The 21,656-nt window shown below is 34.3% G+C and overlaps 2 protein-coding genes and 2 long non-coding RNA genes across 20 annotated transcripts; 2 read left to right on the plus strand and 2 right to left on the minus strand.

The window, feature by feature from the left end:
• Positions 1 to 62: 62 nt before the first annotated feature.
• Positions 63 to 17,222, minus strand: LOC105275507 (PDZ and LIM domain protein 3). Of its 16 annotated transcripts, XM_011332396.3 has the most exons (10): positions 14,955 to 15,317; positions 13,722 to 13,975; positions 12,993 to 13,164; positions 6,176 to 6,331; positions 6,001 to 6,051; positions 4,802 to 4,890; positions 2,071 to 2,209; positions 1,796 to 1,828; positions 903 to 982; positions 63 to 635 (listed from the first exon to the last, which is right to left on the minus strand). In XM_011332396.3, exons 1-9 carry the CDS (start codon positions 15,066 to 15,068, stop codon positions 920 to 922), a joined length of 1,071 nt encoding a protein of 356 aa, XP_011330698.1. In that variant the 5' UTR covers positions 15,069 to 15,317; the 3' UTR covers positions 63 to 635; positions 903 to 919. The 16 variants fall into 16 exon arrangements, with proteins under 16 accessions (XP_011330698.1, XP_011330706.1, XP_011330700.1 ...); XM_011332404.2 differs by lacking the exons at positions 903 to 982; positions 14,955 to 15,317 and adding an exon at positions 16,703 to 17,222 and having other exon boundaries at positions 13,905 to 13,975; XM_011332398.2 differs by lacking the exons at positions 903 to 982; positions 14,955 to 15,317 and adding an exon at positions 16,703 to 17,222.
• LOC105275505 lies at positions 13,206 to 13,695 on the plus strand. The gene is made up of 2 exons (XR_893238.3): positions 13,206 to 13,278; positions 13,492 to 13,695. It is a non-coding gene; the product is annotated as an uncharacterized LOC105275505 (long non-coding RNA).
• LOC105275506 lies at positions 13,909 to 14,647 on the plus strand. Its single transcript, XR_893239.2, has 2 exons — positions 13,909 to 14,001; positions 14,110 to 14,647. It is a non-coding gene; the product is annotated as an uncharacterized LOC105275506 (long non-coding RNA).
• Positions 17,223 to 17,325: 103 nt separating the features above from the next.
• On the minus strand, positions 17,326 to 21,238 carry LOC105275509 (isovaleryl-CoA dehydrogenase, mitochondrial). Of its 2 annotated transcripts, none has more exons than XM_011332405.3 (8): positions 20,836 to 21,219; positions 19,985 to 20,074; positions 19,579 to 19,800; positions 19,089 to 19,416; positions 18,645 to 18,738; positions 18,263 to 18,353; positions 17,973 to 18,141; positions 17,326 to 17,744 (listed from the first exon to the last, which is right to left on the minus strand). In XM_011332405.3, exons 1-8 carry the CDS (start codon positions 20,974 to 20,976, stop codon positions 17,611 to 17,613), a joined length of 1,269 nt encoding a protein of 422 aa, XP_011330707.2. In that variant the 5' UTR covers positions 20,977 to 21,219; the 3' UTR covers positions 17,326 to 17,610. The 2 variants fall into 2 exon arrangements, with proteins under 2 accessions (XP_011330707.2, XP_026827475.1); XM_026971674.1 differs by lacking the exon at positions 17,326 to 17,744 and adding an exon at positions 18,500 to 18,555 and having other exon boundaries at positions 18,010 to 18,141; positions 20,836 to 21,238.
• Between the last annotated feature and the right edge of the window lie 418 nt (positions 21,239 to 21,656).

Raw genomic sequence — 21,656 nt, forward strand, 5'->3', positions numbered from 1 at the left:
AGAGAAATCAATTTCCTGATAAGAAACTGATAAGGGTGGGCGATAACGAAGAAAACCCAATGTATTTTGTGAAAATTAATTTTTCATCGTGCATAACGTTAAAGTATAATACAGTGTGTAAATAGGTCATCAAAAAATAGATACATCGAGATGCCGAGAAGTAAGAGTAAGCTATCTTGATGCAGACTAGCAAAAATATCAATCTCAAGAATATAGGTAAGACTGCAAGCCACGTACTAGCGACGCGTTTTAAAATAATTATCACTACGCTTAAGAGATACACGGCACTGGTTTCATCGGGCAAGCATTGAATATTTGAATGTCGAGTATAATTCGCCAATTTTCATTTCTAGACTGTCAGCCATGCACTTAATACGCGCGCTTCCAAAACATAATTTAATTCAAGCACTAAACGATCTCAGTTGAAAGTTCTCAGCTCGACATTCGTTCTATGCGTTCGTTATTTCATTGCATCGTACAATAAATTAAATATATATTTATTTAACATAAATAAACAATAGTATATAAGCGTCAGTCCGGCTTTAATAATCGGTCTGCCCTAGCACACTGTACATAATCCTCTTGAAGCTGTTGCTCTGATGGATCTTCTCACCGTCATCGTCGAGCACGTTTATCTGGAAATTGAATTACTCTCTATGTAATTGGTATGTATACTACAAACATTTTTCATCTATGCCACTGTGAGCAAGGCAATCTTGTCTCGCGAGACGGTGCATGCATGACTATTCATAGCAATTTAACACATTGCTCTAAGTTTGTAAAACATAAAAACAAAGCATCTGCTAATACAGCGTGGTGAAACAGCGCATCTCTGCCCTATTATAAATTATGCTCCATGCTAAAGCAGGCGAATATCTTATATACAAAAGTAACGCACGTACAAGTTTCTGCGAAAATTTTAATAGTCGTTGATGAAATCCTTAACGAAAGGGAGAGGGAAGGGACGTCTATGTAATCCACCCTTAAGACGAAACAGAGGCCGAGAATTAAATTAATCATGCCTTTGATCGCGACGATTAAATGTGATACCTACTATAATATTTAAGTTAGTTGGCGATAATGTACATTAAATTTTATTAAAGTAAGAGTGAGAGATATATGTATAGGTAAAACCGAGCGGTTTGGTACGAGATTTTACTTTATGTAAATTTTAAAGAAGACAAGAGTGTCGAATTTACACGATTTTCCGATGGTGAAATGCAGCAGTCGATTATTACTGGGAAATGCTTTGGCACGAGATCTCAAGAGACGAAAAAGAAAGAAGCACAAAGAACAGCAGCACTTCGTGCCAAGTCGCTTATATAATCAGATGTCGTTTTATCATCCAACTATTGCGTTCAGTAATATTACAGAATGTACGCCGACTAATCTTCCCAGCAAGCAAGTAGCAGATAATAAGTGAATAATAAATAATAAAAAATTCGAGTAATAAAAATCAATGATTTAGTTATTTTAATAGAGTATTATATTTTTAAAGAGACTTTATTAATGGACTCGATGCTTTTTTGTAGTCATGCATTTTCATACGTTATATAAGATAATACAGTTCAATAATTTGCTGAAATTGACAAAAAAATATTAAACTTAATTCTGAGGATATATTATGTGCTGTTTTGATGTGAATTGAATATTTTCGCATAGGTTCCATGCAATGACATGCGAGCAGGATACGCTTCTACAGCGCGTATTTCAGTCTACCGCGTTTTCTCTAACGTGTGTCCTCATCGTTACTTAAATTAATTGTAAATTTGAATAACAGAATGCAGACACTTACGTATGCAGGACTCTTCGGTGGCGCCGGACTTATCTGTAACAACAAATATCATATTCTTAAGTAAGCTTTCGCATCATAATATGTAAATTTAAACATGCTTATGTTACTGTTGTTAAATATTAAATTAAAATGTTTATCGTCAATGTTAATGTTAGATTCAAAAATAAAAATTCGTAAAGTGGAAACGTTTGACCGAAGAATCGAAGAAGAACTACGAATTAAGCTCATAGAATTTACAATTTTAGAAGCACGATAATTTTTTTATGTGATTATACCTTGTTCGGTCTGTGCGGAGAGAAGACACCGGTACGAGCAGGCTGCCTAACTTCTTGCACCTGATCGCCATATTCCTCCTCCTGCAGAGCTTTGTAGGCCTCGCTCTTACTCGGATCGTACTTCAGCGGCTTCTTCACGCTGCACGTATCGCATGCGTACACAGGGACGACTTTTAATTTTGCTTTCATTCTTTCTCGCTTTCATGCGATTTCTATTTTTTCTTTTTCTTTTTTTTTATCTCAATCGGTTAGCGGCGGCCGGAGTTACAAATTGCCAATTGATTGCGCACTACTTTGCTTTTAGCTTGTTCGAGAGCGACTTTCAGACGCATCCTCCAGCCGAGTTTAATCGAGAAAGAGCGGTCATTCCTCATCGTGCAACTCTGCGTGCATGCCCGATCAAGAAAAACGCATTCGTCAGACATGTCGAAAATTTCTCGCCTCTTATCAAAAACGGTATTGGAGAATAAATAACGACAAATATTTTCGTCTATTGTCCACGAGTAGCACCAAGAAAAAAACAAAGAGTTTTAAGAATCTGTGAACTTGTTTAAAGTTTACCATAAAATTCGATCCTTTTTGCATCAAAATTATATTTTGGAAAATTAATTCTCTTTATGCTTGTAACAAATATTCTAATATACTGACGTAGAATAAAAAATTACATTAGGAGTTAATAGTTATTGAAAATGAAAATGCTATAAATATGTTTTAGCATATATTTATAATAGTCAAAATTACATAAAACTATATAATTAATGCTATTTACATATTTTCTATTAAAATTTTTAAAGTTTTTTCTCATTCAAATTTTCTTTTTTTTCTTTTGTTCAAAAATCATTTTAAATTCTATCACTTATTTATGCTCTCAAAACTTAACTCGCAAATTGTTTTAATTTTTATTGTAGAATTTTTGGTATCATGCAACACTAGATAATTATAAAAAAAAGGTAAAAAAACAAAAATAACTTTTGAAAGACGGAATTTTCGAATGTCATCTCGAATTATTCGTGCACGATATCTACGATACAAGCATATAAACACTCGTTAAGAAAACATCGAAGTTAGTAGATATTCTTACGTTTTGTTTACTATTGTACTAATTATTAATTATTCATTATTCTATCACATGCAAAATTTTCCAGCTAGCACTAAAGAAAAAGCCTTTTACGCGGATTCGCGAAAACACTCCAATTTCATCAAGTAACGCGTCTACAATTTTTACTATGTAATATAAATAGCAAACTAATCCGAAATAATTGTATGTTCGTTTCGCGATATTAGAACTCAGTGGTCACGTTCATTATATTACAATTAGGTTGCCAATTTATTCATATTGGTAATACGGACAATTAGATATATTATTTTATTAAAACGATAAAACTTCTGACGTTGAAAGTAAATAGTAATCAACTTAATCTTTCTATTTTTTATTGTTTTTAATGTGAATATTTAATCATTCCAAATATTAATATTGTAAATGTAATTATAATTATACATTGTACATTTATTAATGAACAGATAAAATATTTGTTTATTTTTTTAATAATTATGCAATACACAATTTTCTATGTTACTCTTCTTTTGAATTAATCATTTAATAATTTGTGTTATATTAAATCCTACCAACTTTCTTTAAAAATTTTAGAAATACCTTGTTGAATATAATTCGTAACTTAAGTCTTATATAAGTGTTAATAATTTGTTATATTTTGTAACGAAGGAACGTGTCCAATGATTCACGTGAAAACGGAAAAACTCTGCTGTCGTAGATTCGACGTGCGAGAAGCATCGGAAAACGTCTCGAACGTCTCTCGACAATTTTTAATTTAATTTATTGAATTGCGGCCACACGTTCTTCGAGGAGGCGGCCTTGGCCTGCTCCTTCAAGATTCTCGCTTGCTCCTGTATTTCCTGTTTCTGTTTCAGGAAGGAAAAGTCTATGAAAATGCTGGAAAACAAACAAACCGCTACATAAGTAATCAAGTCATTAAGAGGATCCGAAAGCCGTATAGGAAAAAAAAAGGACCGAGCCGAGTCTTCTCTTTTTAATGATCGGAGATTGGCGATCGTGCATCCTCGTAAGTTCCATTTAGTTCTCCAATTAATAGTTTTTAGCCTTTATGGAAATGTCGTCTGCCGAAAAGAGTAGTTTTTCTTTCTTGTTCTTTTTCGTTCTCGCTTCATAAATCTCTAAAATCTCAGAGAATTATATCTGAGAATCATTAACGTTTGAAAAATGCAACTAATTTAAAAAGGCACATGCTTATAAAAAATTAATAAATTAATAGAAATTGATAAAAATTTATTTATAATGATGCATCTCTTGTTTAAAGGTCTTTTTAAAAGTCTCCTGTTTAAAACTCCAAATTCGATGTTTAATATCAAAAATTAGAAATTTAATCAAAATAAATTTTTATTAATTTCTTTTAATTTATCTATTTTTCTATTCATTTACTGTTAATTTAAACTTATAATGGATGTTCATTGATATCAATTAATATGCGAAAACAAATTTTTGTTTGAACAATTTTTATTACATGAAAGCGATTTGTGAGATTGTGAGCGACATTCAGCGAAAAAGCGAATTTTTTATTAATTGTATTATTCTGCTGCAAGCTTTATGGCATATTAGCAACTCGTTAAATATGTATATCTATACAACTCGATTTAAAGGCTAGTTAAAAGAATTTAGTGGGCAATCATAAATAAATAGCTATTGATTACTTACGGTACAGCGGACGCTTGGCACTTAATGGTGTCCGCAATGTTCTGCTCCGAATAGAGTCCGATCGGCGAGTTGAATTGCTTATGAACAATCTAAAAAATGGAATATTACACTTCTTTTACAATCAGTGCAATGCAATTCACATGATCGTATTATATCGCACAAAATTCGAGAAGACATTTTAGTGACTTCAAAGTAAAACGATTAAATTATTATTGTTCCTATATAAAAGTACAAATAAGAATCATTCCTGCTTTCTTTCTTTTTGACTTTTATCTTGAAGATATAATTAAAATCTCAAGGATAATGATGGCTGTACTAACGCATGAATATTTCAAAAGTTTTGTGCAGTATAAATACAGCATTAATAATGTATTATAATAATAATACGTTAATATTCATCAAAAAGATTGCATATTGTCATTGCAATTTATTGTCAAGTCACGCGTCACTTGCGACTGCGGAATTACTTTATGACAATATAATACAACAAAAAACTATTTCAATAGCTCTAATATGTTGGCACTGTATGTAATAAACATTTGAATAATGCCAAGTTTCCGTTGTCCGTGTCGGAAATTTCTTGTGTTTTAATATAAACAACACAACTTAGGTTTGTCGTACATATGTACACTAAAACTCTGTTATTATGAAAGAGAATTTCATGTAAATTTTTACTGATGGACTTAATTATCATTAATAATACTATTACTTCCTTGTCACATCTTTGGATTAGTAGTTCCCAACAAAAGTTAAAACAATACATTCGTCCCTCTGGATAAATTTCAGGTAATTATTCAAGATAAGTATTATAAATCACTCTCTTGATTTGCATATTCCATTAAATTAAGTAGTTATACATCTCATTATCAAAATATTTTAATCAAATTACTTTAGTAATTTAATTTTGTAAATAAGGATTGGTGCAAGTTATAAATCCAGTCAATCTCGAATATCATCTCGGATTATCAAATCTTATAAATAGACCTAGAACATCCTGTATTAAAAAGATGCTCTGCAATATTAATATGTATATATAAATAAATTATTAGTTATTAGTTATATAACAAAAAATCATCAGAGAGGATCATTAAACGGAACCTCAGCACACTTGTTTCTTGCTGATCGGGTGTCCAAAATGCATAAGCGTCGTTTCACGAAGCGGAAGCGGCTTAGAAAAAAAAATCAGAAATTATCCAAACCTTTGGAACTTCATTCGGTCCCATGACTCGTTGAAGTACCGATTCCGCCACCTGCTCAGACGATGTTTAAACAAATTTAATTTAAACGGACTCTAACTGATTTCGTAACTGGTTTTCATTTTCGTCACCATCGAGGGATATGGAATATAACATATACTGTTTTGCGCAGATTTACCTTTTGCTTCATAGCAACTTCAGGATGAGCTGGTTCATAATGATGGGGTGCCGCCCTGATCATCGGATTTGGATGATGTCGCAGATAGCATTCGCCAAGAGGAGCATCCTTCTTGACCTTAGCGCCTGGCAAGACCAAAGGAGTTGTACGATAGGGCTGAAAAAACAAAGAGAATACACACATCATGAATTTCATATAATTAATATAATCATTTGGTAGTGCTGTCTCTTTCTTGACAAAAATAAGACTTAATTCTACTATTATTTTGTTAAGTATTATTTTATTTGGACGTTAACGTAATATTTTACGATATACTTAATTTATTATATGAAATTAATATTACATTATTATTATATAAATTAATATTGTACACATATATAATGATAGATGAATAATGATCGACGTGTTAACAGGGCAAATTATAAAACCATATCTTGCCGAAGTAATGCCAATTAGCTAACGAGATCTAAAATAAACTGCGATGGAGGTCATGGTGATTGAAGGCTCGTTAAACTCTGACATATCTCTCATGCTGCCATAATTCCGAGCATACAATGACAAGAATAAAATCGATGATGAGATTGTAGCCTAATTTGATATAGATCTCATTAATACTTACAAGGTGAATTATAGCAAAGTAATATAAGATATAATTGTCATGACTTTATTTTATAATAACAGACATTTAAGATATTAAACTATATTTTAATAACCAATAATGCTATCAATTATTTTAAAGATTTATAATTAAATTGAATTTTTTCCTTTATGAATATTTCTTTTTTTTACAAATTAAAAGTTTCTATATCCTACATTAATAATTAATGCTTTTATTGCAACAACATCATTATAATGTCATTTTTATAGCGTATAATTCATAGGTATCGGTTCATAGGTACCGATATTTTTTAAACATCGTGAACTGGACGTAATATTGTTTGATAATCTATCATTACTGAAGAAGTTGAAATTTCACCCAGCTGGCTCACAATAAGAAAATTATATAAAACATCACTCGTTTTCGTGTTACGAGTGAACTCGGCTTGGCAAGTCGCAAATCCTTACGTCATATGCCGTCGCTTTTGCGCGAGATTACGAAATTATGCGATTTTGTAAAGTGCATCATGTAAAGTGCGCCCCGGCGATTCGCCACGCATGTCTTGCCTGTTTACAGTATGAGTTGTCGAAACATCCATGAATATAAGTGAAAAACAAACGCGGGGCGAGACATCAAAGCGAGCTCTCGTAATAATTCGTCGTCGCGCAATTTTCGTGGATATTTTCGCGAAATCGCGAATTGCAGCGCAAATCTGAAAACATGAGACGCAATTATCGCGGTTTTTGGAGAGTACAGGAAGTAAGCCTCGTCACGTAATTTTCGCGTGGAAAATAGTCCTTATTTCATTCCTCTTGTAAATGTTTAAAATAGCTCACTTTTGAAGGGCAACTCAAGATTTACGAGCACTTCGTATACGACGATTCTGTTGGCCTCGGAGCCCGTTATTGCGTCTCGAGCTTATGTAGCACAACAGAAAAACGTGCATATATTGATATCCGTGCGGTTCATCATAATAATATTTGTTTTTTTTTTAATTGACATTTAATTCTTGCACTTGAATCAATCTCTTTCTGAGTGTACTCGAGATTTAACGGCATTAAAAATATTATAAAATATTATAAAAATGTTACATCGTCTGTACATCATTGAGAATAATGATTATAGATATAATAATATAAACAGATAAATTTCAATGATAAAAGGTAAGCAAATTATCTTAATAAATTAAATAATAAGTGTACTCTTAATGCAAAACTTATGGAATTGTCGACACAGTTTTTAATTTAACACTCGCTAGAGGGGTTGAATTATTTTGCGGTCACTGTCGCACGTGCAGATCTTGCATGCTGCAATATTTCACAATTTTAGAACCTCGGTCGCGGTCGCGGTGAGTTTCTACACGGATCTTACATTTCTCACTGGTAGCGTGAAATCGCGCGATTACGATGATTCCATTATAAATGGGTCAGGAACGTCATTATGTTAGAGGGTGAAACGTGAGTGACTCTCTCGAAATAGATGAAGGCTCCCAGCCAGCAAAAATAACATGCACCCCGAGCCACGTACGCGAGAACCGTCTTCTCTCTCATATTTCTCGCTTGTGTAGTTCCGTCTCAGACTTTTTTATCAGGAAGCATCCCGTTGAAGCGTCGACAAGGTCGTACAATGATTGAGAAGGGAGTGAGGAATCGGACAAGGCCGTTTGGCCCAAAGGGCATCTTACTTCCGTTTCATCTCGACGTCGCATGTTTCAAGATCAGAAGATAGAGTCGATCCAAGATTATTGGCCATAATATCGAGAAATTTAACTATCCTGTCTCGTAAGTTCTAGAAAGATGATAATTTTAATACGTAAAAGACGATTCGGCATTTAATTCCATTTAAAAAAATAGGCTGGCAAAAGTTTTCTATTTAGATAGCAAATACATATTTCTGGATCAGATTAGTTTCTTCTGCGGAGAAAACCAGCAAAATAATAATAATTAATTTTTATCTTGCAGCTCTTAAGATTTTTATGTTTGCAGATTTTCTTTTTCTGGAGAATTTTTTGATAAGATTACATATCATGCACATACGTATTATGTATCGTATTTGTAAAAGATTTTCTAAATTATAATATATTCAGACACAGCGAAACAGCTGTTTCACGGAATGTTTATCGCTTGGCAGCGACGTTGAAACTTGAACTCTTTGAGAACTTTGGGAATGAAGCAAGAGAAGAGATATGTAAATGAACCCAACTCATTCCGTTTTCATTAACCATATAAATTTAAAATATTAATATAAGTAAGTTAATAATTTTCATAAATAAATAACATAATACATATATAAATACGATAAATTACAAATCTTTTTAATATCGAATGCTAAAATCGGATTGATTTACTAAATTCATCTAATATGTTACATCACTCCTTGATATTCAAAAAAGTATATTGTCTATTTCATTAAGAATATGTAAATTGCTTGAACAAATATCGTACGTTACTCATTAGTTTTTAAACATTTATTTCTTCAGTTTTTAAATATTTAATTAAAATAAGGTCTATTAAAAAATATCAAATACATTATTTTCGTTATATTGGATTTATCATATGAATTATCATTTATTATTCATACGTTTAAAAATACTCATAATAGATTTTCAATATAATGTAGAAAACAGAATCAAAGAAACTGTCTTCGATTCAGACATGAGCTTATCAATTATTAATTGAATGTTGCATTCTGAACATTTTTCCACATTTTACAAGATTTTTCGATTTTTCGAGCAAAATAGGGATTCGAAAAACGCGGAATGTGGGTGTGTCTTTCTATTACTCGTATGTTGTGAGTAACCCAGATCCCGTTTACGAAAATAGAACGCGATACCAATGAACGGCATCTGCAACGGCAATATCTACGTATGTTTTATTGCATCGTATCGTTATTAATGTGCTTGTTACAATCACCTTCAATTTCATCCCTCATCTGAAGGGCTCCTGACTAATAATTAATCAATGAAATCATCGCACCCTCTTGGCTTCCAAAGACGGACTCAATTAATTAAATTCTTTTCAAATAGGGCAGAATTGGTTCTTGAATATAATGACGCTTGTGTCAAGTCAAAATTAAATAATGCGAGATTTAAATTATTCGATAATCTGATTATTCGAGATGTCGGTGGCGCTATTTGATATTTGATATCGATACGACGCGTCGGTGGAGCTAAACTTGTGTCGTTATTGAGTTTTGATATTTTTAGGGTGACCTGACGACGTAGTTAGACTCGTGCGTTACTTAGGTGTAACTTAGCATTCAAATAAAAGAAATTGGAAGAAAATATCGAAAATGTAATTAACAAGTATTTTTTAGAGAAACATATGCACAGTACTGTGCACAATATACGCGAACTTAGATGTAAATGAATAGATTTTCTACAAAAAATGGTAAATTTATGATTTATATTCTAGGAATTTAAGAACCCGATTAAATCAAACAAATAATCTTCTTTCTCCTTCTGTAGACAGGCTTTCTCTGTAACGTAAAACTTTCAACAGGATGATTAACAATTGGAGCTTAATAAAGAGAATTACTCTAAAGAATACTTTCTCCCTAAACAACAGTGATCCCATTACAAGTTATTTTTCTGTAAAAAGTAATATAACTCTCATTATCAGCTTAACCATTATTCTTGTGTCAGGGAAAAATATCCTACAAAAATACAAACGTTCAGCTAATAGTTTCGACATGACAGCAAAAATGTAATTCGTCACTCACGCGCGACGTCGCACAAGATTCGTGAGCACATTTTGGCTGCGAACATTTCTCGAGGAACATGCACGTTCAAGGGCGAGGAAGATCCGGGCTCGCAATCGTGGTTGCCACATTACTGCTCGCTCGCTTATAATTTCGTGCTGTCTTAGTAAGCCTAACGAACTCGGTGACATCGATGCAAAATCTTTCGCCTCTTTCGTACCCAGTAAACAGCCGCTTCTTCTTCCTTCGGATGATGCTCGATGTTGTAACGATAGACGGTCGTGTAACCGGGCATCTTCTCGTCTCGTTCCGTCCGTCAAGAGGCGTCCCGCGGAAGCTTTCCTCGCAACTCCTCCCTTCGGACTCTTGTCACCCTTTTTTCTCGCAGCACCCTTAGCGCAATCGCTCACGTCGTCCCTCGCTCGCGACTCTCACAGGATTATTCGCGCTAAGGCACTACTGGCTCGACGCGAGCGCGGGCGGCACTAACTCTGGCCTTTTCCACGCGCTCCTCTCTCTCTTCCGGAGACCACTCTCCGAACATTTGCTTGCTCTCATCTTTACTTAGAGGTCTTGACACCGGAAAATCGTTCCTCAAACTGCAATCGCGAGTTGGATACTTCTCACAGATTTTATAATACATTCGACAACCGCAAACGAATTGTCTAATGAAAATATCAAATAAATTATCAAGAAAATTCAAATGTCATCGCGAAATTGAGTTCTTGCGAAGAATAAATATGTATGGAAATGTATATATCTTTTCAGAAGATGAATATATTTGCCGATTTTCAGTAACAAATTAATGAATAAATTATTTGGTATCTTTTGACATATAAGAAAGACGCTAAGAATTATAAGTATCTTCTTTTTAAAAATTGATATTAATTCTTTTTCAGTCTTTTCTTCTAATTTGTCAAGTAATAAATTAAGTAATCAATTTCTTAATTAAATATTGAACTTTAATTTAGTTTATAAATTTGAATGTATTTAAAGAACTTATTTAAGAAGTATTAAGATGGAATCATTAACTTGCTTCTGATACATAGCTGTAGACTTTCTCTTAAGTAATTGATTAATTGACCTCAAACTAAAACAAAGTACTTCAGTTCGAGAGAACTATTTTCTTTGGCAAAATTCCGCCATGAGATTGATGAGGGAATCGCTCTCAAGTAAATTTTGAATGCCAAGGTTTACTGATAAATCTTTCACCGTTTACTCGTTAAATGCTAAAGCGTGTCCTAAAGGGTGCTTTACTCACATACTAAAACTTTCTCAAAAACAAGTTCGCCGTTTATCACATTTTTAAGAAAGATTCTTCGATTTTTTGAAATTTGAATACTTTTGGAAGACTAATTCTGATGTGTGATATTTTATAGAGAAAATTTAAATAAATTATTCTTTTTCGATTTATTTCACTCGATAAAGGAAAAAGAATTTTATCTTTGCTGTCACTTAGGGCTACGAAGAAGTAAAATTTGCTGCTGGTCAGAGAATAACGAGACGAAAGATGAAGACGACGTCCTGGATCTGCGGGACGTATCGGATCGGGGCAGGCAGAGGCGGTTCCGATGCAAAAGCGATATTTATAGCGTGCGGCTCTGCTGGTGGCGGCGGACTTTCCGGCATCGCGGCGGGCCAACAAAAATATATTCACACTTCGGACTTCCCACGAATAAAGGCGCCTCCATGCCTTCACTTCGCGCTGACCGTGGCGATGCATGATGCACCTCAATTACGTTACATTGCGGTTGGCGAATGATACGATATGCGTTACATCATGATTGGCGATGTGAAAACGTTATGCGCTTTCCAAGTCGGTATCAAGCTCGTAAAATGAACGAAAGCACGTCAAACGACATCTAGGCACGAGATTATGATATTGCAAATCGTTGTCATTTATTGTTGTCTTTAAAACCATTAAAATCCTTGTCATTAAAACCATTAATGAAAGTTTTATCCATGAATGCCTTTATAAACTAATCGAATTTAAGATTATCTTTAAATTCGAGGAAATCCGTTAAAGCATTATTGGTCTCCATAGAGAAAAATTGTATGTAAACTAGAGCGCAAATTTTATAATACTATACACATATATTAAATAATTTTTGTAAAATAGGTAAAACGCATTACGTTTATTTTGCAGATATTAACAGAGAATTAAGGAAATAGTGGATCAGAATTTTCTTTATTTTATATCTATTAATTCAAACTATTCTGAGTCGATCAAGAAACGAATAACAACAGTTCGGATCTTGATTTAAACGATGAAAGCCGACTGTTTCATTGCACGGATCAACGAACTCGCTAGTGAACACGTGTTCACTATTTTATTCCGTAAAATTCTGATTTTTCGTAAATTTTGTAACTTGGATTTTAGTATAATTCATTACTGCTATTTTTATATGACTCTCAATTGCATTTATGTATTTTTATTTAAATGGAAAAATAGTTGTTTTTACTATTGAATATGTTAATATTAAACATAATGATTTGTGTAAAAATGCGCATTTACAATACCTGCGACAGATGAACTCTTTCTTCGCGGACTTCGTCAAGGTGTTCACGAGGCAAGAAGATCGTGCTGCGAAGAGTATAATCAGGAGTCTGAACTGGTGTGTATTCTTCGACGGAGGGTGGCGCTATCGGACTCTTCGGTAATTCCTGAAAACGTTCCTTCGGCTGTTTGTACCTATGTGCCAAAGTCATGAGAGATATTAGTAAGATACAATAAGTCGCGCATTCGTGTCGCAACAGCGGCAGAATGCAGTAAGCTTTGCGGCAGTTCCTCGACGATTACCTTCAAGTATAAGAACAATGATGAAATTTTATATTTCAATAAAGTATAATTAAATATTATCTTTTTACACCGGATACAAAAATAATAAATCAACATAATATTAAATAATATATAGAAATAATTCTATATAAATCTATAATAGAAAATAATTTTACAAAATATCGAAGATCAGCATCTTGAATTTATATTTTCATTAACATGTGGAAAATTTATTTTCAGGTGGTAAGAAAATATGGAAGGCAATCGTCGCGGTGAGAAACATTGCATTGTGATAGATTTCAACGCAGCAGCAGAAAATGTCAATCGTGCTTTGTAGAAGGAAACTTAGTCGGGAAAGAGCAAAGTTAATCAGCGGCATGGCGAGTGCGATATTACAACGGCAACGATCACTGTGGCGGCATTGTCAAAGAATTGCATAGTAATAGAAATATATAGTATTGCATTCTGACAGACTAGTGACCGCAGCCCCGTCGCCAAAGATTGACTTGAAAATCGTGGGTGGTGGTGACACGGTGTTGATAGTGTTGATAGTGTCGATACGCGATGATGCTGTGACGCTCGACGGCTCAGACCTTTCGATGACTAGCTTTATGGTTTCGGAGTTTTGGAGAAGATTCTGTGCGTCTACATGCCTCACATCACGTGCGTCGTAGTCGTCGATTTTCTTGATCACGTCACCCCTCTGGAGCGCCTCGTTCTCCGACTGCGAACATAACATCAACCGGTCTTGTTAGCGACAATTTATTATTTCTTGACCTCAGAAATTTTCACAAATTTATACATTATTAATTTATAATATTATTATACATTACTAATTTCTGTTAAAATTAATTTTAGGAAAATTTATCTGCAGTGTACGATAAAAAATTATGCGAAATTCTTAAGTGCCAAAAACACATAGTGAGACAACAAAAATGTGCTTTGCATGAATCTATTTTACCTGAAGATTACTCCCCCTAAATACTTAAAAGTTATGAATAAATTGAACTAAAAGTTATTGACATTTTTATCGGACTGCATAGTAAAATTAATGTGATGGACGTACTTCTGTGAACCGAAAAGGGAGATTAAGAAGACATTTACATAACAGATTATATTTTGTACTTGAAGTCGATAAATGCGTAAAGACACGTTTCGGTTATCTTGTTAAACTACGTTTCGCGCAAGCTCACAGGGATGCACCGTATCATCGTGTATCAATGAATCAGTGAGCGCTAGATCGAATCGCTGATTTGAGAATTCCTTGGCAACTCTCACAGCGACTTCCTTCTGCTTCAAATGTTCACGGAATTGTGTTACATCTTCTCCTATTGTTCGCTCGCAATTCTCAAATGTCAGTGTAAAATTGTACCAAAATCAAATATATATATATATATATATATATAAACTAAAATCAAAACTAGTGTGATATAAAAACAGCTTATTCTAACAATCGTATGCATACATTAATATATTTTTTTAATATAATTATCAATATATTGATATGTTTCTCTGTCATTAGCCTTTCAAGAATTCATCACAATCGCGTTCTTTCATTTACGCTCGGAATAAGATTAAATTCGGTATCAAGGTCTTTTCAAACCTCGCTAAGAATCCTAGCTACGCCTCTAATTTAATCCACAAGTTAACTCGGAAGCTGCAAAGAATTAGGCCGAGGAATTGGGTCGAGAAAAGGAACTCACGCGGGTGACGACGATCGGCGCGCCCAGATCGGCGCCCCCGGCGATCCTTATGCCCCAAGGTCTGCCGGCGCTGGATCTCTTAAGCTTTACGATTATCGTGTGCCTCCTCGTCATACTATAGACCTGATCCAGTCAGCACTGATCACCGATAACGATTGCAATCGTACAAATACGCAATCAATCACGAGCTACACACTAACGGAACAGGATCGACCGAGCTTTCAGAGGGAAAGAAAGAGAAATAGCTACTTAGCGATCCTTGGGATCGACTTTCACAGAAAAGGGAAAGATCGCGCGCGCGCGAACTGGCGCGAGCGATGGATCTCTCGGATCGTGTTCGCTCTCTGCTCCGCTACTGAGATAGCAGCTGCAGCTGCAGCATTTGCTGACTATATGCCGACTTTGACAGAGCTTTACAAGAGAAAGAGAGAGCCTCATTGCGGTTGCCCAACTTTAGCGGAGACCACCACCGCTGATCTTTCCCTCTCCTTCTCTTTCTATCTCTCTGTTTCTCTCCCTGCTATTCTGGCCCCATTTCGAGTTGGCATACCACGCCAGCTATTGTTCTGATGGCTCAACCTGCACTTATTTCTCTGGCACATGTTGCATGCATGCGTGAGTGAGTGTACGCAGTCCCTTTTCTTCGACATCATAATTATCCGTAAAGGGCAGATGAGATCCTTGAAGACGCAGATAACGCATGCAAGGAGTTTGAACAAGTTAATCGATGTCACGGTATTATCAACAACTTTCCTAGACAAGTCTTAGAAAGACTAAAAGTATCATATAAATATATACATATCAAAAATTTCTTATTATGCATGTATATTTCAAAAGAATTAACAGGATAGATGACGTTGAAAATAAATTATGAAAATAATTAAATATTTTAATCTATTTTAATCTAAATTAAATATTTATATACTCCATGAAACTCTAAGAAAACAATTATACACAGATATGAAAATTAGCATAGAATTCTGTGATTCCACGAATAAACTATGCATATTACTTATTAATCTTGCTAATAAATTGCAATAATAAGTTATAAAAATGCATGCCTAAAAATATATACTTAAAAGACATTTAACATCTCTCGTTTAGCTCAATACACACATAACATATACACTTAATACACATATAATACTGTAACTTTGCTACAGTTCGATAGATATTTCAATATCTTAATAAACAATAAGTGAATAGTTATTAAATAAAATAGAACCATATAGAGAAACATATTAGGGGATATCACCCTTGGAAAAAAATATGAAATATACTTTGTTGCATCAAATCTAATGATGATAGATTCTTCAACAAATTTTGAATTGTTGACGCTTTACGAAATCGGCGGTGGCACGAGTGCGACGTATGGTCACCGAGTCATCACTAAGGAATATCTTTGAAAGAATGACGAAAGTTTTTCTACATGAAATGTATACGTGTTACGTATTATTTATTATATAATTTTTATATTTTATTATTAATTATTTCTCTAATCACATCTCTAATTTCGATTGAATTATCAAAATAGAAAATCCTTCAACTATATTGTCAAGGTAAATTTAATTAAAATTATACAATTCATTCTTTTTCAAGTAAATATTAAAAAAATTATATCTTCGAAGAATCTATCACTGAGATATTCGATTAATGTGGAAAACTCCAGCAAACAAATGATCGCAATTGTCATAAAGGATTGTCATAAAAAGATTTAGATTAGAAACGGGAGCGGTACTTGTACTCACGTAAGTCTCGTAAAAGTGCCCTATGGAAAACTTGAGAGCCATTCTCGGTCCGTGGAACTCGTCCTATCCTCTCCGCTTCTCCTTTCGCTTGTTCCTGAGACGTTTCCTACTTGCACTTCTTCCGTCGTGCAACGTTCACGGACGGCGAGATGCTTCTCACCTATGCTGACCGGTCCGATGTAATTAGTTCGGTTGCACCGTGATTAACAAAGACTAGATCCGAAGGCGAAAGAAAGAGAGAGAAAAAAGGAAAAGAAAGAGAAAGACAGAGAAAGAGAGAAAGAAAGGAGGAAAGAATGAGAGACAGAGAGAGAAAGAGAGAGAGAGAACCCGCATGTACTCGTTATACGACTTAAATTAGCAACCTATAGCGCGAAAGGTTGATCAATCACAGTATCCGTTCTAACTGCGCTCTAGTTACTCACTTTATCTTAATTTATACGATCATTAGCGCCTATATGCGATATGCGCGACATTGGCAATAGCGAGGATTCATTATGATTCACCGGCTAATTACGCGCCGGACGAGCGTGAAAAAAAAAGGAGGAAGATTGATCACCGGGAATAATTCCGCGCGCTCGCAAACCCGCTTGTGGGAATGAATAACAATAGCGCAGCGGCGTATAAAACAATCAAAGTATACAAAATTTAATTAGTCATATAAAACGTGTTCAATAACGAAGTATAAAGTATCTCTCATGTCTATCTGTTCTTATGACTAGATATAACATGAGAGAAAAGTAATAACAATCGAACGATATATATAACGCAAGTCATGTTTCATTATCGAAACATGACAATAATTGCTGTTTTATCTAGCATTTACCCTATTTTCACAGAGGTTACTTTAATTCTGAAATTTCAGAATATAGGAAGATGTATCATTAATGCAGACTTTTGTCATTCTTTCAAAGGTATTCCTCACTGATAGCTCGACTGATGACCATACGTCGCACTTCGCTCGTGCCGCCGCCGATTTCGTAAAGCTTAGCGTCGCGCAACAATCTTCCTGCCGCATAATCATTGATGTACCCATTGCCACCTGTAACATGAATAAAAGAATGGAGAATATAAATATAATATATAATTAACGAATAGAGAATATAAATGTTTCCTAGCGCCAAATATGAGACACTTGCTCACATTTCACATAAAATTAGCAAAGTAGCATTACAAGATTTGCGAAAGGTTTTCATTAAAAAATTTCTGGTATCTTTAGTGCAAGATATCGTGTCTGTTCTTTGCCGACAGTATGTGTCGACAAATTTACCAAGTATTTGTATGGTATCCAACGCCGCTTTCGTAGCGTTTTCACCGGAATAGAGGAACGTTGCGGCGCAATCCTTGCGATTTATGTGACCAGCATCGCAGGATTTCGCGATTGAGTATACGTAGCTCCTGCTTGTGTTTAACGCTGTATACATATCCGCCATTTTCGCCTGAAACATAATTATTATGACATTTTCAGCTTAATAATAATTATAAAAATTTGTGTTTCAATAAAGGGAAAACGAAATTATAGTGAGAAAGAAAGAATAAGTTATAAGTGTGCAATCTTACCTGTATCAACTGGAATTGCGCAAGATACTGATCGAATTGTTTCCTCGTATGTGCGTATTCAAAAGCAAGATCACAACAAGCTTGTACAATTCTAAAATTTGTATTCATATTTTATGTAAACATACGTCATCCAACATAAACAATAAAACATTATTTATGACCGAAAAAAACATTAAAAATGCAAATATCTACTTGTAAATAATTATGTAACAAGAAAATAATTTTTGTAATATTTACCAAAATGTAGAAATCCATGTGCATTCATGTACGATGGATAAAACAAAATCATTATGCTGATTGTAAACATTTATCCAATATGTTATTTGAATAGATTTCTCTTAACATAAGAAACATACAAGTTTATTATTTTCTGAATGCTTACCCCAAACCTCCAGCAGACAATATCAATCGTTCTAAGTCTAGCCCACTGAACAACACGTAGACGCCTTTGTTAACTTCTCCCAGAACATTCGCGACTATAATAAAAAGTTACGAAAACTTTACAGAGAATGTTTGGCAAACAAGAAACATTATGACTGATTTATTCATCTTACGTATCATCATAAATAAAGCTCAAATTACAAAATTGCTTTTAATACTAAAGCCAATTTAGAATTAATTAAAATTATCTTATATCATAAATAATTTTTAATGTATATAAAATCAAATGTAATACCAATAATATTAATATTTATAATAACATTATTAATATTATAAATTAAATGTTTTAAAATAACATTTTAAAACCTTTATCAATGATTTATCAAGTAAAATAATTGAGGTATTAAGATCTTTACTTCTTTCGTTTTTCTGTAGATTTACTTACCTGGAACTTTACAGTCTTCGAAGATCAATTCGCCCGTGTTGGAGCCACGCATACCCAGCTTGTCCAATTTCGGTCCCGTGCTGAATCCCTCCATGCCACGTTCGATGATAAAGGTGGTGATACCGTGCTGCGGTTGGCTCGCGTTCAGATCAGTTTTCGCATACACGACCAACGTATCCGCATCCGGACCATTGGTGATCCAGAATTTGTTGCCGTTCAACACAAAATAATCGCCCTTCTTCTCCGCCCGTAGCTTCATGGAAACGACGTCAGATCCAGATCCTGGTTCCGACATCGCGAGCGCACCGAAATGCTCGCCACTACATAACTAAAATATCATGAGAATAATTTATCATATTTATTTTTATATTGTTGATAATCATGAGAGATGGATGAGAGATCTGTCTCTACGTATAACACAATTACATAAAATTATTTTTGCAGAGTGTAACGTTGAAGGTGTGCAACTAAGGTAATAAAGATAGATCACCTTAGGCAAGTACTTGTGTTTTTGCTCTTCCGTGCCGTTTCTGTGGATCTGATTGAGACAGAGATTGGAGTGTGCAACGTAACTCAACCCGATTGCAGCTGATGCTCTGCTGATTTCCTCCATGACAATAACATGATCGAGGTATGTACCGCCAGTGCCACCATATTCCTGCTTTGCCGTGATTCCCAACAGGCCCAGTTTGCCCAATTCTTTCCAGAAGGTCTACGAACGATCAAATAACATTATTACATTAATAATAAAACGATATATTATTTTATTAATGATAAAATTGCATTACATTATACATGTAAAACTTGAATCGTACCTATAGTAGAGTAATTTATTTAAATTTATTTAAATTAAATATTTAAAGTAAATTAAATATATTTGCAAGCATAATATTTACCCTCGACTCGTTGAAGTTGTTGTTCTTGTCGATCTCAGCTGCCTTCGGCGCCAATTCCTTTTGCACGAAATTAAAGACGAGCGAGCGCAGCTGGAAAAAGAGCATTGCATAATTCGCAGCGATCTTTAAACGTAATAGCTTCTAAATGAGAATCCGCGAGAAACGTTAGAAAACCGATATCTCTCCTTTTTACTATTAATAATATAGTTCGTTTAACAATAAGAAAATTTCGTTATTGCGTATTAGTATTTTGTGGATATATTTACAACATATCGACAATTACTTTGCAAGTGATATTTCGATACCGCGTATTGTCGTTTAATTATCATATTCATATATATGCGTCAATAATTAGCGTTTCAGTGTGTACATACAACATATAATACTGATAACGCGCTACATATCACCTTCCTCCTAACAAATTATTTCTTCTTTATGTTTAGTAAAACAATGAACATGAACATTCCATTTTATTTGAATATACAATCTAAATACGAGATCTAAGTTCCGCCAACTTTGCATTTTCTATTTCAACGGAACATGCGCGCGCTTATCTCACTAATAAAGAAACATGTTTACCGAAAACCGATCGTTAACCTCGATCGATAACAACGATACGTTAAATGTCGATGTTAAATAACTCGTTCAGAAATAAACTTGCACAGTCATGTTGCAGGAGCATAATATGTTTTAAAAAAACGCTGAGTAATTATGCGAGGAACATTTAGTCGTCGTTGCATTTACAATGTCACGCACACACGGCCAATTTTTATGTGCACAGATGTACGCGCGCACTATCACGAACAGGAAAGTGTGCGATGAAATGCGTTTTAGGGAATCTTGATACTAACCTCTTTTTGTTCATTATTCAATCCGAAGACGTTATCATCGATCTTGCAGTAGCGCGATGTGCAACGTACGTCGATTTTATTCGCGCGATTCGCGAAACCTGCGATGCCACGTAACGCGGCGATTCGGCAAGCTAAAATCATTTTACCGTCGATGACTGTCGATTGATCAAGAATGCTACGAATCAATAATGCTTGCTCACGTTCCCACTACTACTTTGCATTCGAAGAAATAATTTGTTAGGGAGAAACTGATATGTAGCGCGTTATCAGTATTATATGTTGTACACGCTGAAACGCTTATTGACGTACATGAATATGACAATTAAATGATGACAATACGCGATATCGAAGTATTACTTGCAAAGTAATTGTCGATATGTTGTAAATATATCCACAAAATAATAATATGCAATAACAAAATAATTTTGTTTTTCCGAGTTTCAATTGTGTGATTACAACGATATATATATCTTTCATATTGTTAGTCTTAATTATATATATTTTATTTAGGAACGCAAGAAGGTTCAAGGTACAGTTAGTTTTAATAGAAGGGAAATGATTGCTTAATTCTCTAAATTGGGAAATTGATCCGCTGGAAGGCGGAAAATATTCTCCGCGTGAACTTACATAAAGTTATCAGCAATTATGCAATTTCCATATATGCAATAGCTTTCTTGCACGAGATAATTATATCGGTGCTTTATAAGAAACTCGTAATGATTTTGCAGCGACGTAATATTTTTCATATTATTGAAAATTTTGTCTCGGTGATGTTACATGCATCCAAACTCTGATCCTAATCGTATAATTAGTATCATATT

Source organism: Ooceraea biroi, chromosome 8 (assembly GCF_003672135.1).
Source record: "Ooceraea biroi isolate clonal line C1 chromosome 8, Obir_v5.4, whole genome shotgun sequence".
Taxonomy (NCBI): Eukaryota; Metazoa; Arthropoda; class Insecta; order Hymenoptera; family Formicidae; genus Ooceraea; species Ooceraea biroi.